We start from the raw sequence: 16,579 nt of genomic DNA, 5'->3' as shown, positions 1-16,579 counted from the left end.
TATGTATGTATATATATGAACGGAACGGTCAGAACACTTCGGTTATTTATACGTATCATTTTTGACCCGTCCAAGTTTATATAAACGTTCGTGAGTCAGCTGAGCTATACTCGGTGCTGCAGACACGCGTGAGTTTGGGCACGCACATGCGTGTAAAACGTATGTATATACGATTCACACGTGCGCAGTGACACGTCTGTTTATGTATGTAGCATATATAGCGATTCGTGGCAATGAACCATAGGGTGTGCTGGCTGGCTTTATGAGGACAAAAGTAGCTCTCGATAGCGAGTCATTTGCGAAATTCTACGATGCGCAAAATTCACAAGTTCCGACAGTCCGATCTCACAGCCAGTTTTGTACGATTCCAAGGTATCTTGAATTCTGTCGAGTGATATTGTTTTCTTGTCTTTGCACGCTGCTCTTCTTAGAAAAGACTGGGTGGTGCAAGAATCCATCAGACGAAGTTCATCAGAGTCAATGTTTTTTAGGTTAACGAGAAAACGGAGCAAATAAAGACGCTCGATTAATAATAATTGTTTTGTTCTCCGTACGCGATACTCCGATGCGTGTATAAATTCTGTAAATAATAGCTCAGTATCGGTTGCAATGGGTTATTCCATGCGCGTCACACGACATTCTACCAACCAACCAGATCACCTTCCGACTTCTGACATCGTATAACTAACTATCGTATACACAACAGACACGCGCTGAATAATACCCGCAGAATGATTGATCTAGTTTTGCAATACGCTCCAGTATTCGGTCATGTCAAGGTACGTCATACGAATGAAGAATAATTGAGCAATACAAATTCTAACCCATAGGTCAATCTTTAGAATGGACTGCATGCACTATACCTTACATTTCTTCGTACAGATTGACAATATGCGTTTAATTATAGAGAGACAACGGACTCTCGAATACAGCGTCATATTTTTACTTAAAATTTTTCATTGACAAATGTTCGTCGGTACACCGGAAGCATCATATTGGACAGAATGAGATTCGTTGTAGGAAATATAAAAGTTTTATAAAACGGGTATCGTTACAGCAACGATTCGAATATCGTTGCAATTGAAGAAAAATTTGCTACAACTAAGTGTTTATAAGTATAATTTTAACCGTCAATGCTACATTTTTTGGTTATTGCAATATAAATCTGTTTCCTTTATGTACTAAATTTTATTACTCAAGTAAACCTTCAAGATTCTCACGTATTACGGTATCTTTTTCCGCGCGTAACAATCAAGTATTCTCCAAAATGATTGGGTACTAAACGCAGAATTGATTGCTAGCACGAATATGCGAGGAAAAATTGTAACGAAGTCGATCTTTTCCAGAATTTTAATGCCAACTAGACTACGAGGCATATTTATATCCGGGGATTGCGTAAGAGATTTTTCAACAATATAAATTTTCTTCACGCGCGCCCGAGAAAGGGGGGAACGCTTTGGCGTTTGAGAACTGCTTGCAAATCGTTGCATCGAACCATCCAAGGTTATTCAATATTGCACGCATACTTTCCAGTGCAAGTCGCGACTTGACGTTCGGAATGCGGATACTTGGTGTAAGTGTAATATCGGTTAATCGTAGGTTTCTCCGTACAATAATACCGGGCAGTTTTTTTCACTCCTCGTTTTTTTTTTTTTTTTTTTTTTTTTAGCTCCGATTTTACTCTTACTAGATGACTCTTATTAACTCATGAAAAGCTGGACAAAACCTATTTTTTCAACTTTCATTTACGAAATTTGTGATATGTTACACGAGTTTGTACTGTATCGTCAGTATCACAGGCAAGATCTGTTTTTCAAAAATAATTCGCTCAAACTTAATAAGAACGTCGTAAAATTACGCGAAGTTAGTGGATTTTCATAAAAATTTATATTTTCAACGAATGACAATATTAAATCATATCTATTTCAAACAACACCATCAGAATAACTGATCTGACTTTATGAAATATTACGTGGAATAGTGAGGAATTTTCATTAAATTTTTACTCCAACTTTTACGTCATTCGAAATATTACAGTTTTAGCGAAATACTTATCATACCTACTACAATTTATAATGCGTTATTCAGTCGCTATTAAAAAAAAAACTCGGACATTAGTGAAGTAGAAAGACTTTGAAATTACCAAAACATAGTTTGTAAAAATAGGCTAAATTGTTTCCGTTCTTTATTATTATTATAGATACAACAGGTGTCCAGAGAGCAAGAAATTTTGGACTTGAAAAACCGATACAAGTGAGAGAATTTAAAAAACAAAATAAATGCCTAGCATTATTACCAGTATAAAAACCCGCCAAACACAAACCCGCGCGTAAAAAAAATTACCCATGGACGTACCGAGTATGGGGCAAGATTGCATTCACAAAGTGTAGAATATTTGACGGGAGCTTAATGATCAGGAAAGATTGTCAGATCATAATATTCACGGAATGAGTAAATTGCAGTGAAATAAAAATACATGAATACCCGAGACTCCAGAAAAAAAGCCGGATGGCCACAATGGTTAACGACCTGTGGCACGTTCCACTGATTGTCAGTTTTACCGTACGAAGACGAGCAATCAAATACAAGCAAATAGAAGCTTACTTGGGTTGAGTGATGATGCATAATCCCGGGGAGAAACGGCACACGATAATATTCGAAGTTTGACGATGGAAAAATGAGACCACGTCGCGTCGTTATGGCAGCAGGGCAGGAAAAGAGCACAGAAATGGGGAACCACGGTGCCTACTCTCGAAGCCTGGTGGCAGCACCATCGTTGGTTCGAAATTCAAATTCAAGCATACAATATTACGTTAAAATTCATTTTCCTTTATAGAAGATCTTTTTTCTTTACTTGGAGAAAAGCGCCATGGCAAATGAACCAGTTTAAATTCTTCAATCCCTCAAACAAAATACTTTATGATTTTGGAATACCGGAATTTCGCGGAAAAGTAGACCAACGATTGTACTCTACTTGCAATCAGCTTGACAACTGTGGTCCCCCATTCCTGGATTATTCCCGCGTTTATCCACAAGGAGGAGGGATCGATGATTCCTGCCGCGTAATAAAGATGTCCTGGCAAGGACCTCGCGGCACTTCTATGGAGGGTAGAAGTAAGGAGGACTGTCTCCGTGCATATAAAGTGTCGGTAAAGTAGAGGAAAATTAAGATGGCGTTGCTGCAGCAAAAGTTCCACAAATCGCCAATCAGATTCATCCCGATTGAACCCTGATTGCTAGACGCCAATCAGATTGGTACTACCAACAAGAAATTATTGCTTATGAGCGCCATTGTGGTCACTTTTTGAACCCCTATTAACTAATTTTGGCGGGCATTATTTCAGTTGATACTTAATGAAACAAAACACACTCATATTTCGAAATCTTAGTTCCTTGACCAATCATTGTAAAATTTGAATAGAATAGAGATTTTTTTCTCCATTGTTTTGTTACGATAACATTACTAACTCGAAGCTCGTAGATAATCGAACGTCGCGACGACGCTCGAGAGTTGAATTTGTTGATCCAAGATCACATTGTGACGTAACTGAAATTGGAGAATTGAGAAAACTTGTCAACGGTAATCGGACACGTTACGTTCATTTTCTTTACTACCAGCGTCGCTAGTTGTCTTTTCGCACCGAAGCGAATTCAGCATAATAAATACGTGTGAAGTAAGCCAATAGGGTATTACAATGAATTTTATTTCAAGTAAACAAATTCCTAGCCTGTATTTGAAAGTTCGCACAACTTGACTAGGATATTTGAAATATTCAAACTGTCGCCTTATACTTCCTCCACTGTCTTCGGTGCATACGGAACACCAGTGCCATCTTATTTTGGGCAGCTATTTGTTTACATGGAGTTTGGTCTCCTTTTCTAGTCTCCATGCAAGATTACATCGACGTAGAATACGAATGCCCACGAGGTTAGGAAATCTGTTTCGCCGTAAAAGGAGACAGAACGCATCTGTGGCCAATATATATCTTTTATTTTTTTACCTGCAGGAACGTAGAAAGTTATTGGTAGGTGAATGAGCGCAATTTATGCTTTATGCCAATGCAAAATCACTACAATTTGCATGAATCGATACAGCCAGAAAGGAAGAAGAAGAATTCGCATGGGCTTTGAGTTTCGGGCACAGTAGAAGAAGGAAGGTGATGTCACGGCCTATTTCTCTGGGCACAGTGCTTTGATATACGGTTGCTACTTTCCAGAAAATCCGTAGTACTAGAGTCGAATGTAGTAAATCAAGTGTGGGCTAATGAATCCCATGCACTTATGGTTTCGGCGAAGGTCTCGATATCGCTTTTTGCATAGATATGTTCTTTATACGCATGAATAGTACTTGTAGCGTTTTTGAACAGGAACACTTTATCATTCCAATTGCAACGAAATTCGTATTACGTGCGATGGAATTCCGAAATTGCTTAGACTATAGTAAGTTTGGAGGCAGTCAGCGTAAAATGACATAGTCGCTGACACTTTGCAATTGGTATCGGCCGACAAGAAATGATGCAAGAACTCGTATTACACATTCGTAGAATATATTCAGTCCGAACTCTACGAAGTACTACGGTATTTATTTTATCTTTGAAAAATAATAGCAAGTGTAGAAATAATTCTGCAACGATAACGACAAGACTTTCATTGGTGTTCCATCCTTAGCTCATGTATAAAAATAACTTTACTAGATATACTAATGGTATTATATACAGCCGCATTGTACAAAACAAACATTATTGGCAAAACTTGCAAAAAAGTAGAATTCTGTACACACGCGGAAAAAACTTGGTATTGGAAAATTCTAGTTAAATTGGAACAGTCCAAAACGTTTTAAATATTATTAGAATTACTGGAAAGTGTGGTACAAGTAACTATTTAGTGCGATTACAATTGTAAATGCTACATTTTCTGGTTATTGCAACGTTAAATCTGTATATTCAGTTAATTAATACTTTTATCATGAATTTCTTAATCCGAGTTCTTCAGTTGAAAAAAAAAATGCTGAGTAAAATTCTTATAATTATACGCGTTAAATTTGTGATTTCACAATGATCTAATTGTCTATCGAAAATTCATTTACAAATAAAACGAGCTATTTTTCGGTAAAAGATGATTGAACTAAGATATTTTTCTGAAGTTGTTAGCACAATGAAACGTTCAAGATTAAATTAAAATTCAGCGGTTCAAAATTTTTCCCGCCATGTAATACAAGAAGTTTTTCAATTTTATGTAAGTAAGGTAGCTTCGATAACACTGTCAATTTTCCTGAGCGTGTTTTTCTTCTAATCAATTTTTTGACTTGGCTGTACGTTCCATACATTCTTAATCCTCTTTTTCCCATAATTCGATCTGCTCTAAGTATCATTCATTACCTGTTTCCACCCTAAACCCTCTTCGCATCCATTTATCTATGTAACTATGTACACTTAAGTTGAGATCCGTACACCGCGCGATCTCGCGTAGGTGTGTCAGTAATTCAATTTGTCAATTGAAATCAATTGTACTAATTGGCGAGCAAAGATTGCGAGCATACGAAACAGTCTGCCAGCCAGAACTCACACACATCTCATTAGAGGCACTAAACAACCATAAATTTGCGCAACGATACCTTCTGACGGAAAATTCTTTGTTAACGGTATCTTGAGAAACTCGCATCCTTCACTCGATCATCGTGATTCTACATCTGTTTTACCATCACGACATATAATCGCTAAATTTACCACGTGCGATTATCGAACATGAGAAAATTGGTGCTTTTGATACAGGATCCTGAATCCTCTGAATCGATTACCCAAAGTAAATTCTCGATTTCTCTTACAGTCGTAAACGAATGAGCGCCAGCACGAGTGATTATTGGTACATGCGTCGATCAATTACTCATTGTCAGAGCTGCCCCAAAATTTCTCATTGTCTGTTACAGGTGCAACCTGTCGCCGAATTATCCGAGCTGTCACGACGAGGGGGTAGCGATGGAACTCACGTCGTACTCGCCCCAGCAAATATCCAGGGTGGCACGCTGCGACGATCAGGGAGTTTACGATTTCACCAGAATACGGTGAGTTTTCCACGGCCAACTTTTTCTCCTCAATCCTCCGTTCAACATTTTGAATCGACCTTAGTCTTATTTTAGGGTGACAAATATTTCGAAATTAATATAAAAAGTTGAGATAAGGTATATTTTAGATTTGAACCTCGATCGAAGATATCGAATTTTTAAAATGGCAGCATGGAAGAACTTTAATGTTTGCCTGAAATGCTGATCTATCAAGTTGAACCGGTGCCCCTAAGAACGGACCGATCGGTTCCACTTGCATAATCTTAATCGGGTTGGATCAGGTTATAGTGAGATACTTACTAGGCACGAAGTCTGGCGACGTAGTAAAGAACGCCTCTTGAGAAGCACGTGACCTTTTGATAGGAACTCGAAAGTTCGTCCAACCACTGGCTGAGTTCGCTTCTAAGATATTAAAGGTACTCCGAGGTATCACGAAAATAAAAGAGAACAGGCATCGTGCCGTTCGGAATAGAAACCCTTCAAGTGAATCCAGTGAGCCTTAGAATGAGGATTGAGGACTAGCTTTGCTTCGGTTCAATGACACCCCTCAAACTTGGCGATATAAAAATTTGGACTACCCGGTTTTAACGTTAATCTGATTGACTAAATTTTTATCCGCACCGGAAGTTTTCGCCCCAATATCTAATAGTGGTAGAAAATATAGCGGAGTACCCTTTAAACTATAGTATGGCAGTCAAATTTCTGTTACAACATCAGGAAGATTTTTCATCTGAGTTGGGTCGTTCGACTGTCACAGAAATCGTGAATGCCAGAATAACAATAGTCGCGGATTTGTTAGAGAAAGTTAGAACGCTTATTTTAACCCGTAATTTACTGTTCTGTGGGAGGCAACAACGCTTGACTACAACAGATATGTTTATGCATATTACATTTCTAAATGCCGCGGACATCACTTAAAGCAGATGACGATGAAGTAAGGTGAATATGAAGTACTCTCCGATCATCACGAGTCAGTCTTAAGTCTTTATAAGTACTTCAGTCTGAAAGTTCGAGTTGGGTTAACTTCGTTTTTGTAATTTCGTACAGGCTTGCAAAACTTTGTAAGTAATTGATACACGAATTAAAGATTAGCAATCAGATTGCGGAGTTTCCTGCGTCTCATATGTATAGCCGGAGGAAACCATATCCGTACGTTGTGCGGAAGTCGTACCTGTGAACGTCATATATCGAGTGACTGACTGACACTGATCGTTGTTTAACATTCCTGGATGTATCTAAGCTTGAACAGTATTCAGATCCAAGACATTGCAGGTGCACGTACTTGATTAGTTGGGATCGGTTACACGCTGCTGTATTTAAGAGTATGCGCTTATGGTTCCTAGAAGCTTAAATTATACCGAACTGTAAATTTCTCTTTAGAAGAATTTATGTCGGCGGCAACGGCATGAGTCACGATTCGAGCCGTGCGTGACTCTAAAACGGCAAATACCGCAAACGGAATTATTTTCCCTCTTCAGTTCTAACTGAATGAAACAAACCCGCAGACTTCCAGTAACACGAATATCAAACAAACAAGTTCAGTCTTTATTTACTTAGCTGCAGACAAGCTGCATCTTGTAAAGAGTCCGTATGTGCATACGTGCATACAGAATTAGTGATTTGGTAATATATGTAGGTATGTCGTCGAAACTACGCGTGGTACGCAGCTAATCGACCGTCACGAGATTAAAATATTTCGACGGTGATAAATGTCAAAGAGAAATCATAAGTCGCTGGCAGTGAGTCATGGATTCGATTGCGCGTCCGCTGTGTTAGAATTATCATGATTGTATCGCTGGGGAGTAAATTCACTAACTATCGGCAGCTAATGCATACCTTCTTCGCAGTTTAAAGTTCTCGTTTAACGTGGTAAACTAATAGTGCAAGTATTTTACGCAATGATACAAACTATCGTTACGTCAGAAGAATGCCTGACGAGAATTCTTGCATATACCTCTGTCGAAGAGTTGTAGAAAGTTGAATGGAGTGCCAACAGCACTCGAAATAACCAACGTAACTCGGAACTCTTTATCGGCTGCGTTCTCTACGTCGGTCGGTAATTCAGACTCATCGTGCTTCATCGGTATTTGAAGATCAGTTGAACAAGTTAACATCATCTTACCTACTGATGGAAGTAAGAACCATCAGTCGGTAAGTGCTTACCATCAAATACACGTCACTCACATTTTCTCTGTTTTTCTTTATTTTTTAACTCCGCGACAGAAAAACAGTCGTTGCGGCATCCCTATAAGTATATAATCGTCACACGAATTCTGATTGTAGGTAACGTAATGTGATTATCGTCACATGATCGCCCCTTCGGTTCATGTGTCGAATGGTTCAGGGGAGGTATGTGGGTCAGCCACAGTACGGCTTCCGGTCTTTTCGTAAATGTTGAAACTTAATCCCAGGCTAGAACTGTAAAGCGTAAACTTTTCCTTCTTTTTTTTTATTGCTTGCTTTCTTACCCGAGAACAAGTGAATTTATCAAAAAGCACAAAGTCGATACTAATTTTCCCAATATCCCGGATGTACCGCAATATATGCACCCACATTTTTTCCTTCGATCATAGATTGCACGAGTCTTATTGTACTTCCGGTTCTTGCGCGTGTTTCATATTTGGCAACGTTCGCACGGAGAATAATATTGTTCGTTGAATTTACGTACGGGTTACATTGCGTAAAAAATACTGCAGGCGGGGAGTGCCACGCACGTGCAGCAGCGCACAGTAGGTTCGACTGGCTACTTCTATATGTGGAAACGTAATGCGTCCGTGTCGGCCATGTTGCCTTCTTTGGTTATGAGTGTTTTCATGTTTATCTACCGATTCAGTTCCTCATACCTTATTCTATCGTTCAATCCGCATGACTAAACACACTGTTATAAATTTCTCCGTATTATTGAATTTTATTTCAAAGAAGGCGAGTTTTAAACATTTTATGAATTTGAATTTTGCAATTCGCTTCATACGGTCGATGGTCAAGTCGTTGATCCACTTAGTGTACGACCTGCCCCCGATGCTAATCCGTGAATCATCAAATATATGCTGTAAGAATGGCTTTCGATTCACCCGCCAACTTCACATTGATCCTTTTCGGGTCCGGTTTTACTTTTCTTCGGGAGGTCACGTGGGTTGGATCTGCTTCGTAAATAATACGGGGTTCATCGAGTCCCGCTTTAGCCCGTAGGAATTGACAAGTTGTTTATGAATCGCTTGTATATTTATGTTAGCAGATAACGTCTCCGATCGTTAATTATATTACCACATGGCCCGCATAGATTCAACAGTCACTGTATAAATCAAACCGTCAAATTGGGTCCGCATATAATACACGTAACTAGCTGAGATGGATTACCCTGTAAGTTGTTTATTTTTTTCTTTTTTCACTTTCGAAAAGTGTGACACGCGTGTCACATCATGCTCCGTCATTAAATATCGTCCCGCGAATTGTACGAGGTGCATACGCAAGCTCGGCAAAGATGCTGGGAGTAGCTATAAAAACTAATCGCCAAGGTAAATGATACATAAGCATATAATACCCGGATGTGCTAGCAACGAAATCACGGATTATTGTACGCTGATGTAATCAGCATATTCGCTTGTATTCTTAGGAGGTTAAATTTTCTAAGAACCGAAGCACACCGCGACTGAAAATGTCTGTAATAAACTAGCTGTGTTGGAAATTCCTGTTTAGGAAATTACCAATTCACGTTCAGATCTGCGGCTTTGCGAAACCGCCCATTATTTTTAGACCGTGCACTCTGGCAGCGGTGCAAAAAAAAAAAAATAAAATAAATAAATAAACGAATGAAAACAAAAAATAAAATAAAAAATAAAACCCAACGATGGTTGGAAATTTTTTCGGTACCGTAGGCTACTCAATGAAGCGGAGGGAAAAAAGAGATAAAAACGGAGAGACAAATTAGGAGCGAGAAAGAGCCTCGCCCACTCGAACTACTAGGACATCGTCATAGTTGTCTGCTCGAATGGCGTCCCACGTGCAATGGCTTCAGCTGGTCCTTGTGTCCCCGACATCGATCTCTGACCACTGCATAGCGCCCACCTTTTTCTCTCCTCTCTTTGCTTTCTTTTTATATCTGTGAATAGCGAACGTTAAAGTGCAGAATCACTCACGCGGTTGGACTCGGGGAGTTTGATTGAAAAAAAAAACTGCTCTCCTCGAGACTCGAGCAATTTTGCACTACCCATTTTTTGCATTCTCCATTGACTGTAGATCGAATTTCTTTGTGAGCAGTTGGCACTCTTCAGCTATTTAGATGCGCTGTATGGAAGGGTAGAATCATAAGTGGCCGATGCACGCTCTCGCTCACCTTGTTTGGAATTGCACCAAGTGCACGAGTCCTAACTCAACCAGTTATTTCCCCTATGGTGTATCGGCAAACGCGTATGTATAACCAACCGTAGAAGTATGCATCGTTCTCGAGTTGTAATTTCTGCCCTGGATACATGACTCACGAAGTAATGCATTCGGCATCATATGAGAAGTAGGAAAGCGACCCGAATGACAGATGGCTCACTGTAGCGTGCAACGTGGCTTGCGGAAGCTCGACGACACGTGTTCCTCGCCTCGACCGTCTCTTACACGGTTACATACATGTCTACCACACGCCATTCAAGGGCTCTAGTCGAATCCTTTTTGTTAATTTTTAGCAAGACCTTAACGACACTTATCGGTTAGCGCTCTTTGAAACAGGAGCTTATCACTTTCCTTTCATCCTCGAAGTCCATCCTGCTGTTGAAAACATCGAATTTGACGAGAAAAAGCGTGTGCATCATAGGCTTTCTTCAAAACGCTTACTGTCGCGTATTTTCTCTGCCAATTTTTTTTTTATACTCAATTGGCTGATCCACGTGGGAGAACCAGCTCGACCATACGAAAACGAAGAGCGCTAAAAATAACCCACCGCAATCAGAGCTTCATATCCATTTCTCTAATGAGTTGGACGGTTTATTGGATATCAACATCCGTTGAACGTTGAACGGTTTATCGGTGATATTGAGTATACAACAACATTTGTAAATTGTATGAAAATTGGAATGGACTACCTGAGAAAGGTTGACCAAGTCTTAAGCCGCAGGCTGCTTCTGTAATGCAAAATTGAAGCCGACAGCTCGATCTGGATCTGAAGGCACATGGCTTAGCTTGACGCCCACCTGCACCAAATGACGTTCACAATTCTCTCTTCGATTAGAATCTCCGCGACTGCAGGAGCACGAAAGGCTTACTTGATCCTTGAACCATTTTATGCTGGTGCCAGTAGGGTGCTTTGGTCAGTAGAATAAGCGACATCGCTCCGTGAGTGTATCGCATAGCTGGCGTTCAAGACCATTGAAGAAAGTGAATATCGTGGGCGACAGGCCATTGCGGCATCTTTACAGTATTTCGCAATTGTCCTGCATGGGTGGGAATCGTTTATGACGAAGAACAATGGGTTGCGTAATTCTTGTATACGTGTGCAAAACCAGATACCTTCACTTAAACAAAACTCCACCTCGCCTAACAGGAATCTCTGAATTCGGGAATAGGAAGTGTAACCGGTCGTATAATTGTTCATAATGGGTACTATTTAATCAGTTGAAAATATTAACAGAACCGCTTTCACAGTTGGTGAACTCGAGTCGTTCGTTGCCCTCGATTTTTTTTATGCACCAAGCAGTCTGCTGATGAGATACGAAATGGTCTGAGAATTGCTCAATACAACTATATGTGTATAAAGTATACGGTAAAAGTGTAAAACCCAATAAGGAAATAATAAATTTTCAAAACTCTCTCACCAGCTTGTAATAAAAAATCTACAGCTGCTTCTAGGATAGTGCCTGATTTTATTCAGCCGTTGCCCTCGATGTCTGGTCCAAAAAACAGTCTGAAATTATTGGGAAATCGCGACAGCTGAAAAGTTTAGAAAATTACCGAGACTGCCCGCTTGGATAAACATTCTTTAAAACCTTTCCCTCTGTTTTCTTTCAAACTTTTCTCTGTTCCAATTCGGGTTTCCGTAATCAAAGCTCCAGAACTGGTTCAGAAAACAAACTGCACGCGATCGCGATGAACTAATTTCTCCGATTCCGTCATCGCCGGACCTGCATCAGTGCAGGCGACTCGTTGCTCCGCTATAATTAGAGGTTTCAACCTCGTTGAAGACTCGCTTGGGTGCTCGTTTAATTGCCAATTGATAATGATGACAGTGTGAAAACAAGAGGATCGCACAACGACAATAATAATTTGACTCGGTGCTACAGTCAATGAAAACGCGTTGTTCACAACGAGTTTTCGCCGAAGGTTCACAGCATCTTTATAATCGATCTTTAAGACCGAACTGATAGGGTGTTGGTGTCTTGTTCGTTGGTCACATCGGCACGGCACGCATTACAGAAACCCGAAGGCAATCATGCGTGTATACAAGAGGTTGGTTTTGGCCTTGGCGACAACGCGTGATTCGCCTCAGATAAATCGACGATCTCAGCTTTCGCTTTTTCCTTTTTTTTCGGTGCGGACCGCAGACCTGTGCTTCGTAATACCGTACACGAACATCACCCTGTAAATAATTGTCAAAGTATACAAGCACACCGTGACTTCACCTTATTCTGACTATTCGGACGTCGATCAGAAAAAATTTTCATTTCACCTAATTCCTTGGAGTTTCTGCCGCAACGAGTCGCCTCAGATCTCCGTTACATCAAACATGCTGATACAAGAAAGTATATCGATGCCTACAGTCGTGTTACACGCTAGAGTACAATTGTTTGTTTTTCAACTACAAGGCAAGGAGCAAGCTGTCCGCCTCTGATCCGTTGGCTTTCACAACTTTGGGGCGTGTTACTTATCGTGTGGTCTTTGGTACCCACCTACCAAGCAAAGGTACTGCGCCACTGCTGTGTTCCATGTGATAATTCAAGGCACGCACGCAGTGCGAAGTGGTGGAACAAATTTAATAAATTCCCGACCGCCCCTCTGCGTGATCCTCAGCTCTCAATGAGATGCAAAGACAGACAACCGCGCAATCCATGACATGCGAACCCGTAGTACAAGTGAAGAGGTACTGTAATAATCCAGAACTCGTTTATCCGAATCGAGACCATTGCAGCACCCGAACACCAGGAAACTTGACGCGTGACACTGAATTAGAATTAGGAGTTGAAAAGCAGATCATGACCTGACTCAACGGAGATGGTTTCGAGATCCGTTTAATCCCGCCAATGGGGTGAGACTATTGCAAGGGACAATGGTTGCGGCACATCAGCGATTCCCAGCCTCAGCGGCCTCGGAGATTTGTGCTGTCTTACGGAGCGGCTAAGAATAGGGGTAACAATTCTTCCTGCGTCTTGTGCCTAGCAGCAGCAGCTTCCTGGATAAACTGGGAGAGGGTTCAGCGGTTATTTCGTCTGCAACGACGCGTGCGTCCGTTACTTAGAGTCATAGCGACAGTCCCGGCATCCAGCCTAGAGCTGCTTACAATTAGAAATGATTCCTGAAGTCTAATTTCGTTCAGGGGAGAAGAAAATGGAGGCACGAATTTCTCTCTCTCTCTTCATCTCTTGTCCTTCTCTTTCTTCGTCTTCGTCCGGAAAACCTTGACAAGGAAGTAAAAAGACGAAGAGGAAAGAAAGGCGGAAAGTGCAGGAAATTTGTTTTTAAACTCAACGCACTGCGACGGGCAGGATACGTATCCGGTACCACTTGATCTTTCCTGCGAAAGATATGATGGCGTTAATGAGACGGTGTAACAAAACAAATATAACTCTAGATATTGTCAAATCAAAAAATATTCTGTAATCTTTATTAAAAAACTGAACGAAAATCTAACCTGTGTCGTAAAGGTTAGTTACCAGATCGCTTGTGTTGATGAAAAAACATTCCACATGCCAAAATCAAACTATCTTTTACACCTGGATCCATCCACCGATTTTCAGCCATCTTTTTAAGGTCAAAAATTCGTCTCGCAGAATCTTGTATATAAATTTTGGTGTACATTAATATGTGAAAATTCCCCAATGCTTAGACCTTCAAGCTGCAACGTTTACAAGAAATAGGTTAATTATTTTATCGCGCTCTCGAATTGAACCTTTTTGAATTTTTATCCCTTTTCTGATTCTTCAGATTGGTTAATCTATTTTCATATAAACTTTTAGGTTCTGCAAGAAAACACATTTTTCCGATATTCTCAGTCCTGCAGTGTATGCCAAGGGGGGAAGAATAAGTTGATTTTATTTTTTTAAATGGAAAATTGAGCATATTGGAGTATATCCCAAATTTTTAGACTAGGATGAGAATAAGATTATAAATACATCGACATAAATATATTCTAGGGATCCCTGAAACATTGACATCGGCTTAACTGTGAACCCACTTTCATTCGATTTCAAAAATCTCAAGATAGATTCCAAAGTATCTATTTTTTCAGAGAAATGTTGAATAAAATTATTCTCCCGTCCTTCGCTCATATAGGACTGAAAATTTCTGAGGGTCTAGCTAACCACAGATCTTATGTTCGGAAGCATTAGACTTTCTTACACAAAAATCACCTTAGGTCATATTGTTTCTCCAATGATGGTAAATTCTGAATTCGACAACTGATAAATACGTTTCTCGTAAACTGTAAGACTTAAAGGTTTAAAAATAGTAGGATTACCATATCTTGGCTTATTACTAAAATATATCCAAATACCTGCGATATTAAAATTTGCATCCTAAAATGGTGGACAAAAGTTTACGGATCGTCTCTGTAAATATGCTTTCAACTATACGGACGGTTGTAAAAAGTGATTCGTTGTCACGTGAATGACAAGGAGTAATTTTCGCGGCATTTAGCCTGGCGTCTCTCTTACTTTCTATAGTACGCGGGGTGTGCATGTGTGTGTGTGTGGTGTGTCGAACTAAAAACGATAGGGAACAACGAGCATAAAGTAATCGTCGGAGGAACGTGCGACTGGCTCGAAGTGAGTGACTGCCGTTTCTCTCCCTGAGCAAGCCGACTCTGCAGACGCCTGCAGACGACGACGCCTCGCGTCTCTCAGATTGAGTAAGTCAGTCAGTTCTTGAGCGACTCGCGCCAGTCACGCTCCTCCGCGCCTAAACGCGACCGACGCCGACATGTGAATGTATAATATTCGCGTTGTAATATATAACCGCCTAATCCTCTCGAAGTGTTCACTTTGGCTCTGTTCCAGAATTCTCCTTACACTTGAAAGAGTAAAATTTAATTATACTATTGTCATAATTATTATTATGCACGTCTCGTCGCGACGTCGACGCCGTCGTCTGATAAACAAACCGTTAATTGCATTCAAGTAACGATCTCTGCCTTACTACATGTATAAACCTGACGTATTGTTACTCGGTAATTTACGGTATAAGTCGTTCAATACAGATCCTTTAACGGTTCTCTCGCTCCAACTTGCACAATCAGTGATCGGTGTGGTAGTATTTCGCGTTTTATTGAAATTGGCGTTAAAGTGTGTCCAGACGAAAACGTCATGTAGGGTCTGAAGAGGTGCTCGGTTGAGTTTCGCCAATCGCAGGAAAAGTCCAGAGTCCAACAAAACGCATGGCGACAAACCCCAGGCGCCATTCCCGCGACACAATGTCGCCGAACCCAGCGAGCAAGATGCATCACCACAAGGCGTGCAAGGGCAAGGCTCACGGAAGTGGCATAGCCAAGCAGAACAACTCGAGAGGGCCGATAATATCCTCGCCGAATCCGAGGCCAGGGTGCAGATCATCGTCGTTGCAGAAGAAGGACTCGAAGTCGAGTTTGAACGGCCACAGCGAGTCCGGAGGTAGCAGAAAGGTGAGCAGGAACAGCGTAAGTTCTTGGGAGTACAGCGACACCGACAGCCTGAACTCGTCTGAACACGGGGTTGACAGTGTCGACCATGCGAGTCACATGATAAAGAAGATAAACCAGGTGCTGGATGGGATGGACGATGGGAAGAGGAGCGTAAAGACCGGGAGGAAAATGTCAAACGGCGATGAACACGGCAAGAAATTATGCTCGAAAAGAGAAAGCTGGGCCGAGACGCTCCGGGGTAGAATCGAAATGACGAATAAGTACAAGAAGATGGAGGCCGGGTGGGACGACAGTGTGATCAACCCTCCCAAGGAGAGGAAGTGGCATCGCATCACTGCCGAAGTCGAACAACGGACCGGTGACAAAACCGTTGCAAGGAGTAACTCCTTGCCGAAGAAAACTTCTCCGTCACTTCGCAAGGTCGTAAAGAGGACGCGCAGCAGCCCTGTAAGAAATTTGTACGACGTCGTCGAGTGGGAAGAACTCCTGGAGCTTGCCCAAGCCAGGAAGGCCACTCGGGTCGGGAAAGGGACCGGCGGGAAACCAGCATATCTGAAACACCTTAGCAGTCTCCTCGAAAATAAGGCGCCGAAAACTTTTAAGGTACCGTTTCGAGGGAGTTGGCTTCACCGAGGAAAATATTATTTGTCATAGTTATTTGAAAGTTGTAGTAAAATTTTGCATAATTACTAGGAAAATCTAGTCAA

General features: G+C 41.0%; 1 protein-coding gene across 2 annotated transcripts in view; it reads left to right on the top strand.

Moving 5' to 3' along the window:
- Nucleotides 1-16,579, top strand: part of LOC124177004 (unconventional myosin-XVIIIa) — an 85,140-nt gene that overhangs the window by 13,066 nt on the left and 55,495 nt on the right. Inside the window, exon 3 of one of the 2 annotated variants that reach the window (XM_046558992.1) lies at nucleotides 5,927-6,061. In XM_046558992.1, coding sequence (XP_046414948.1) covers nucleotides 5,927-6,061 — 135 coding nt within the window. Of the gene's footprint in view, nucleotides 1-5,926; nucleotides 6,062-15,108; nucleotides 16,476-16,579 lie in introns of those variants that run through there. The other variant, XM_046558993.1, reaches the window with a different exon arrangement.

This window comes from Neodiprion fabricii, chromosome 2 (genome assembly GCF_021155785.1).
Source record: "Neodiprion fabricii isolate iyNeoFabr1 chromosome 2, iyNeoFabr1.1, whole genome shotgun sequence".
NCBI classification, from domain to species: Eukaryota; Metazoa; Arthropoda; class Insecta; order Hymenoptera; family Diprionidae; genus Neodiprion; species Neodiprion fabricii.
This window is presented reverse-complemented; position numbering and strand designations above follow the sequence as displayed.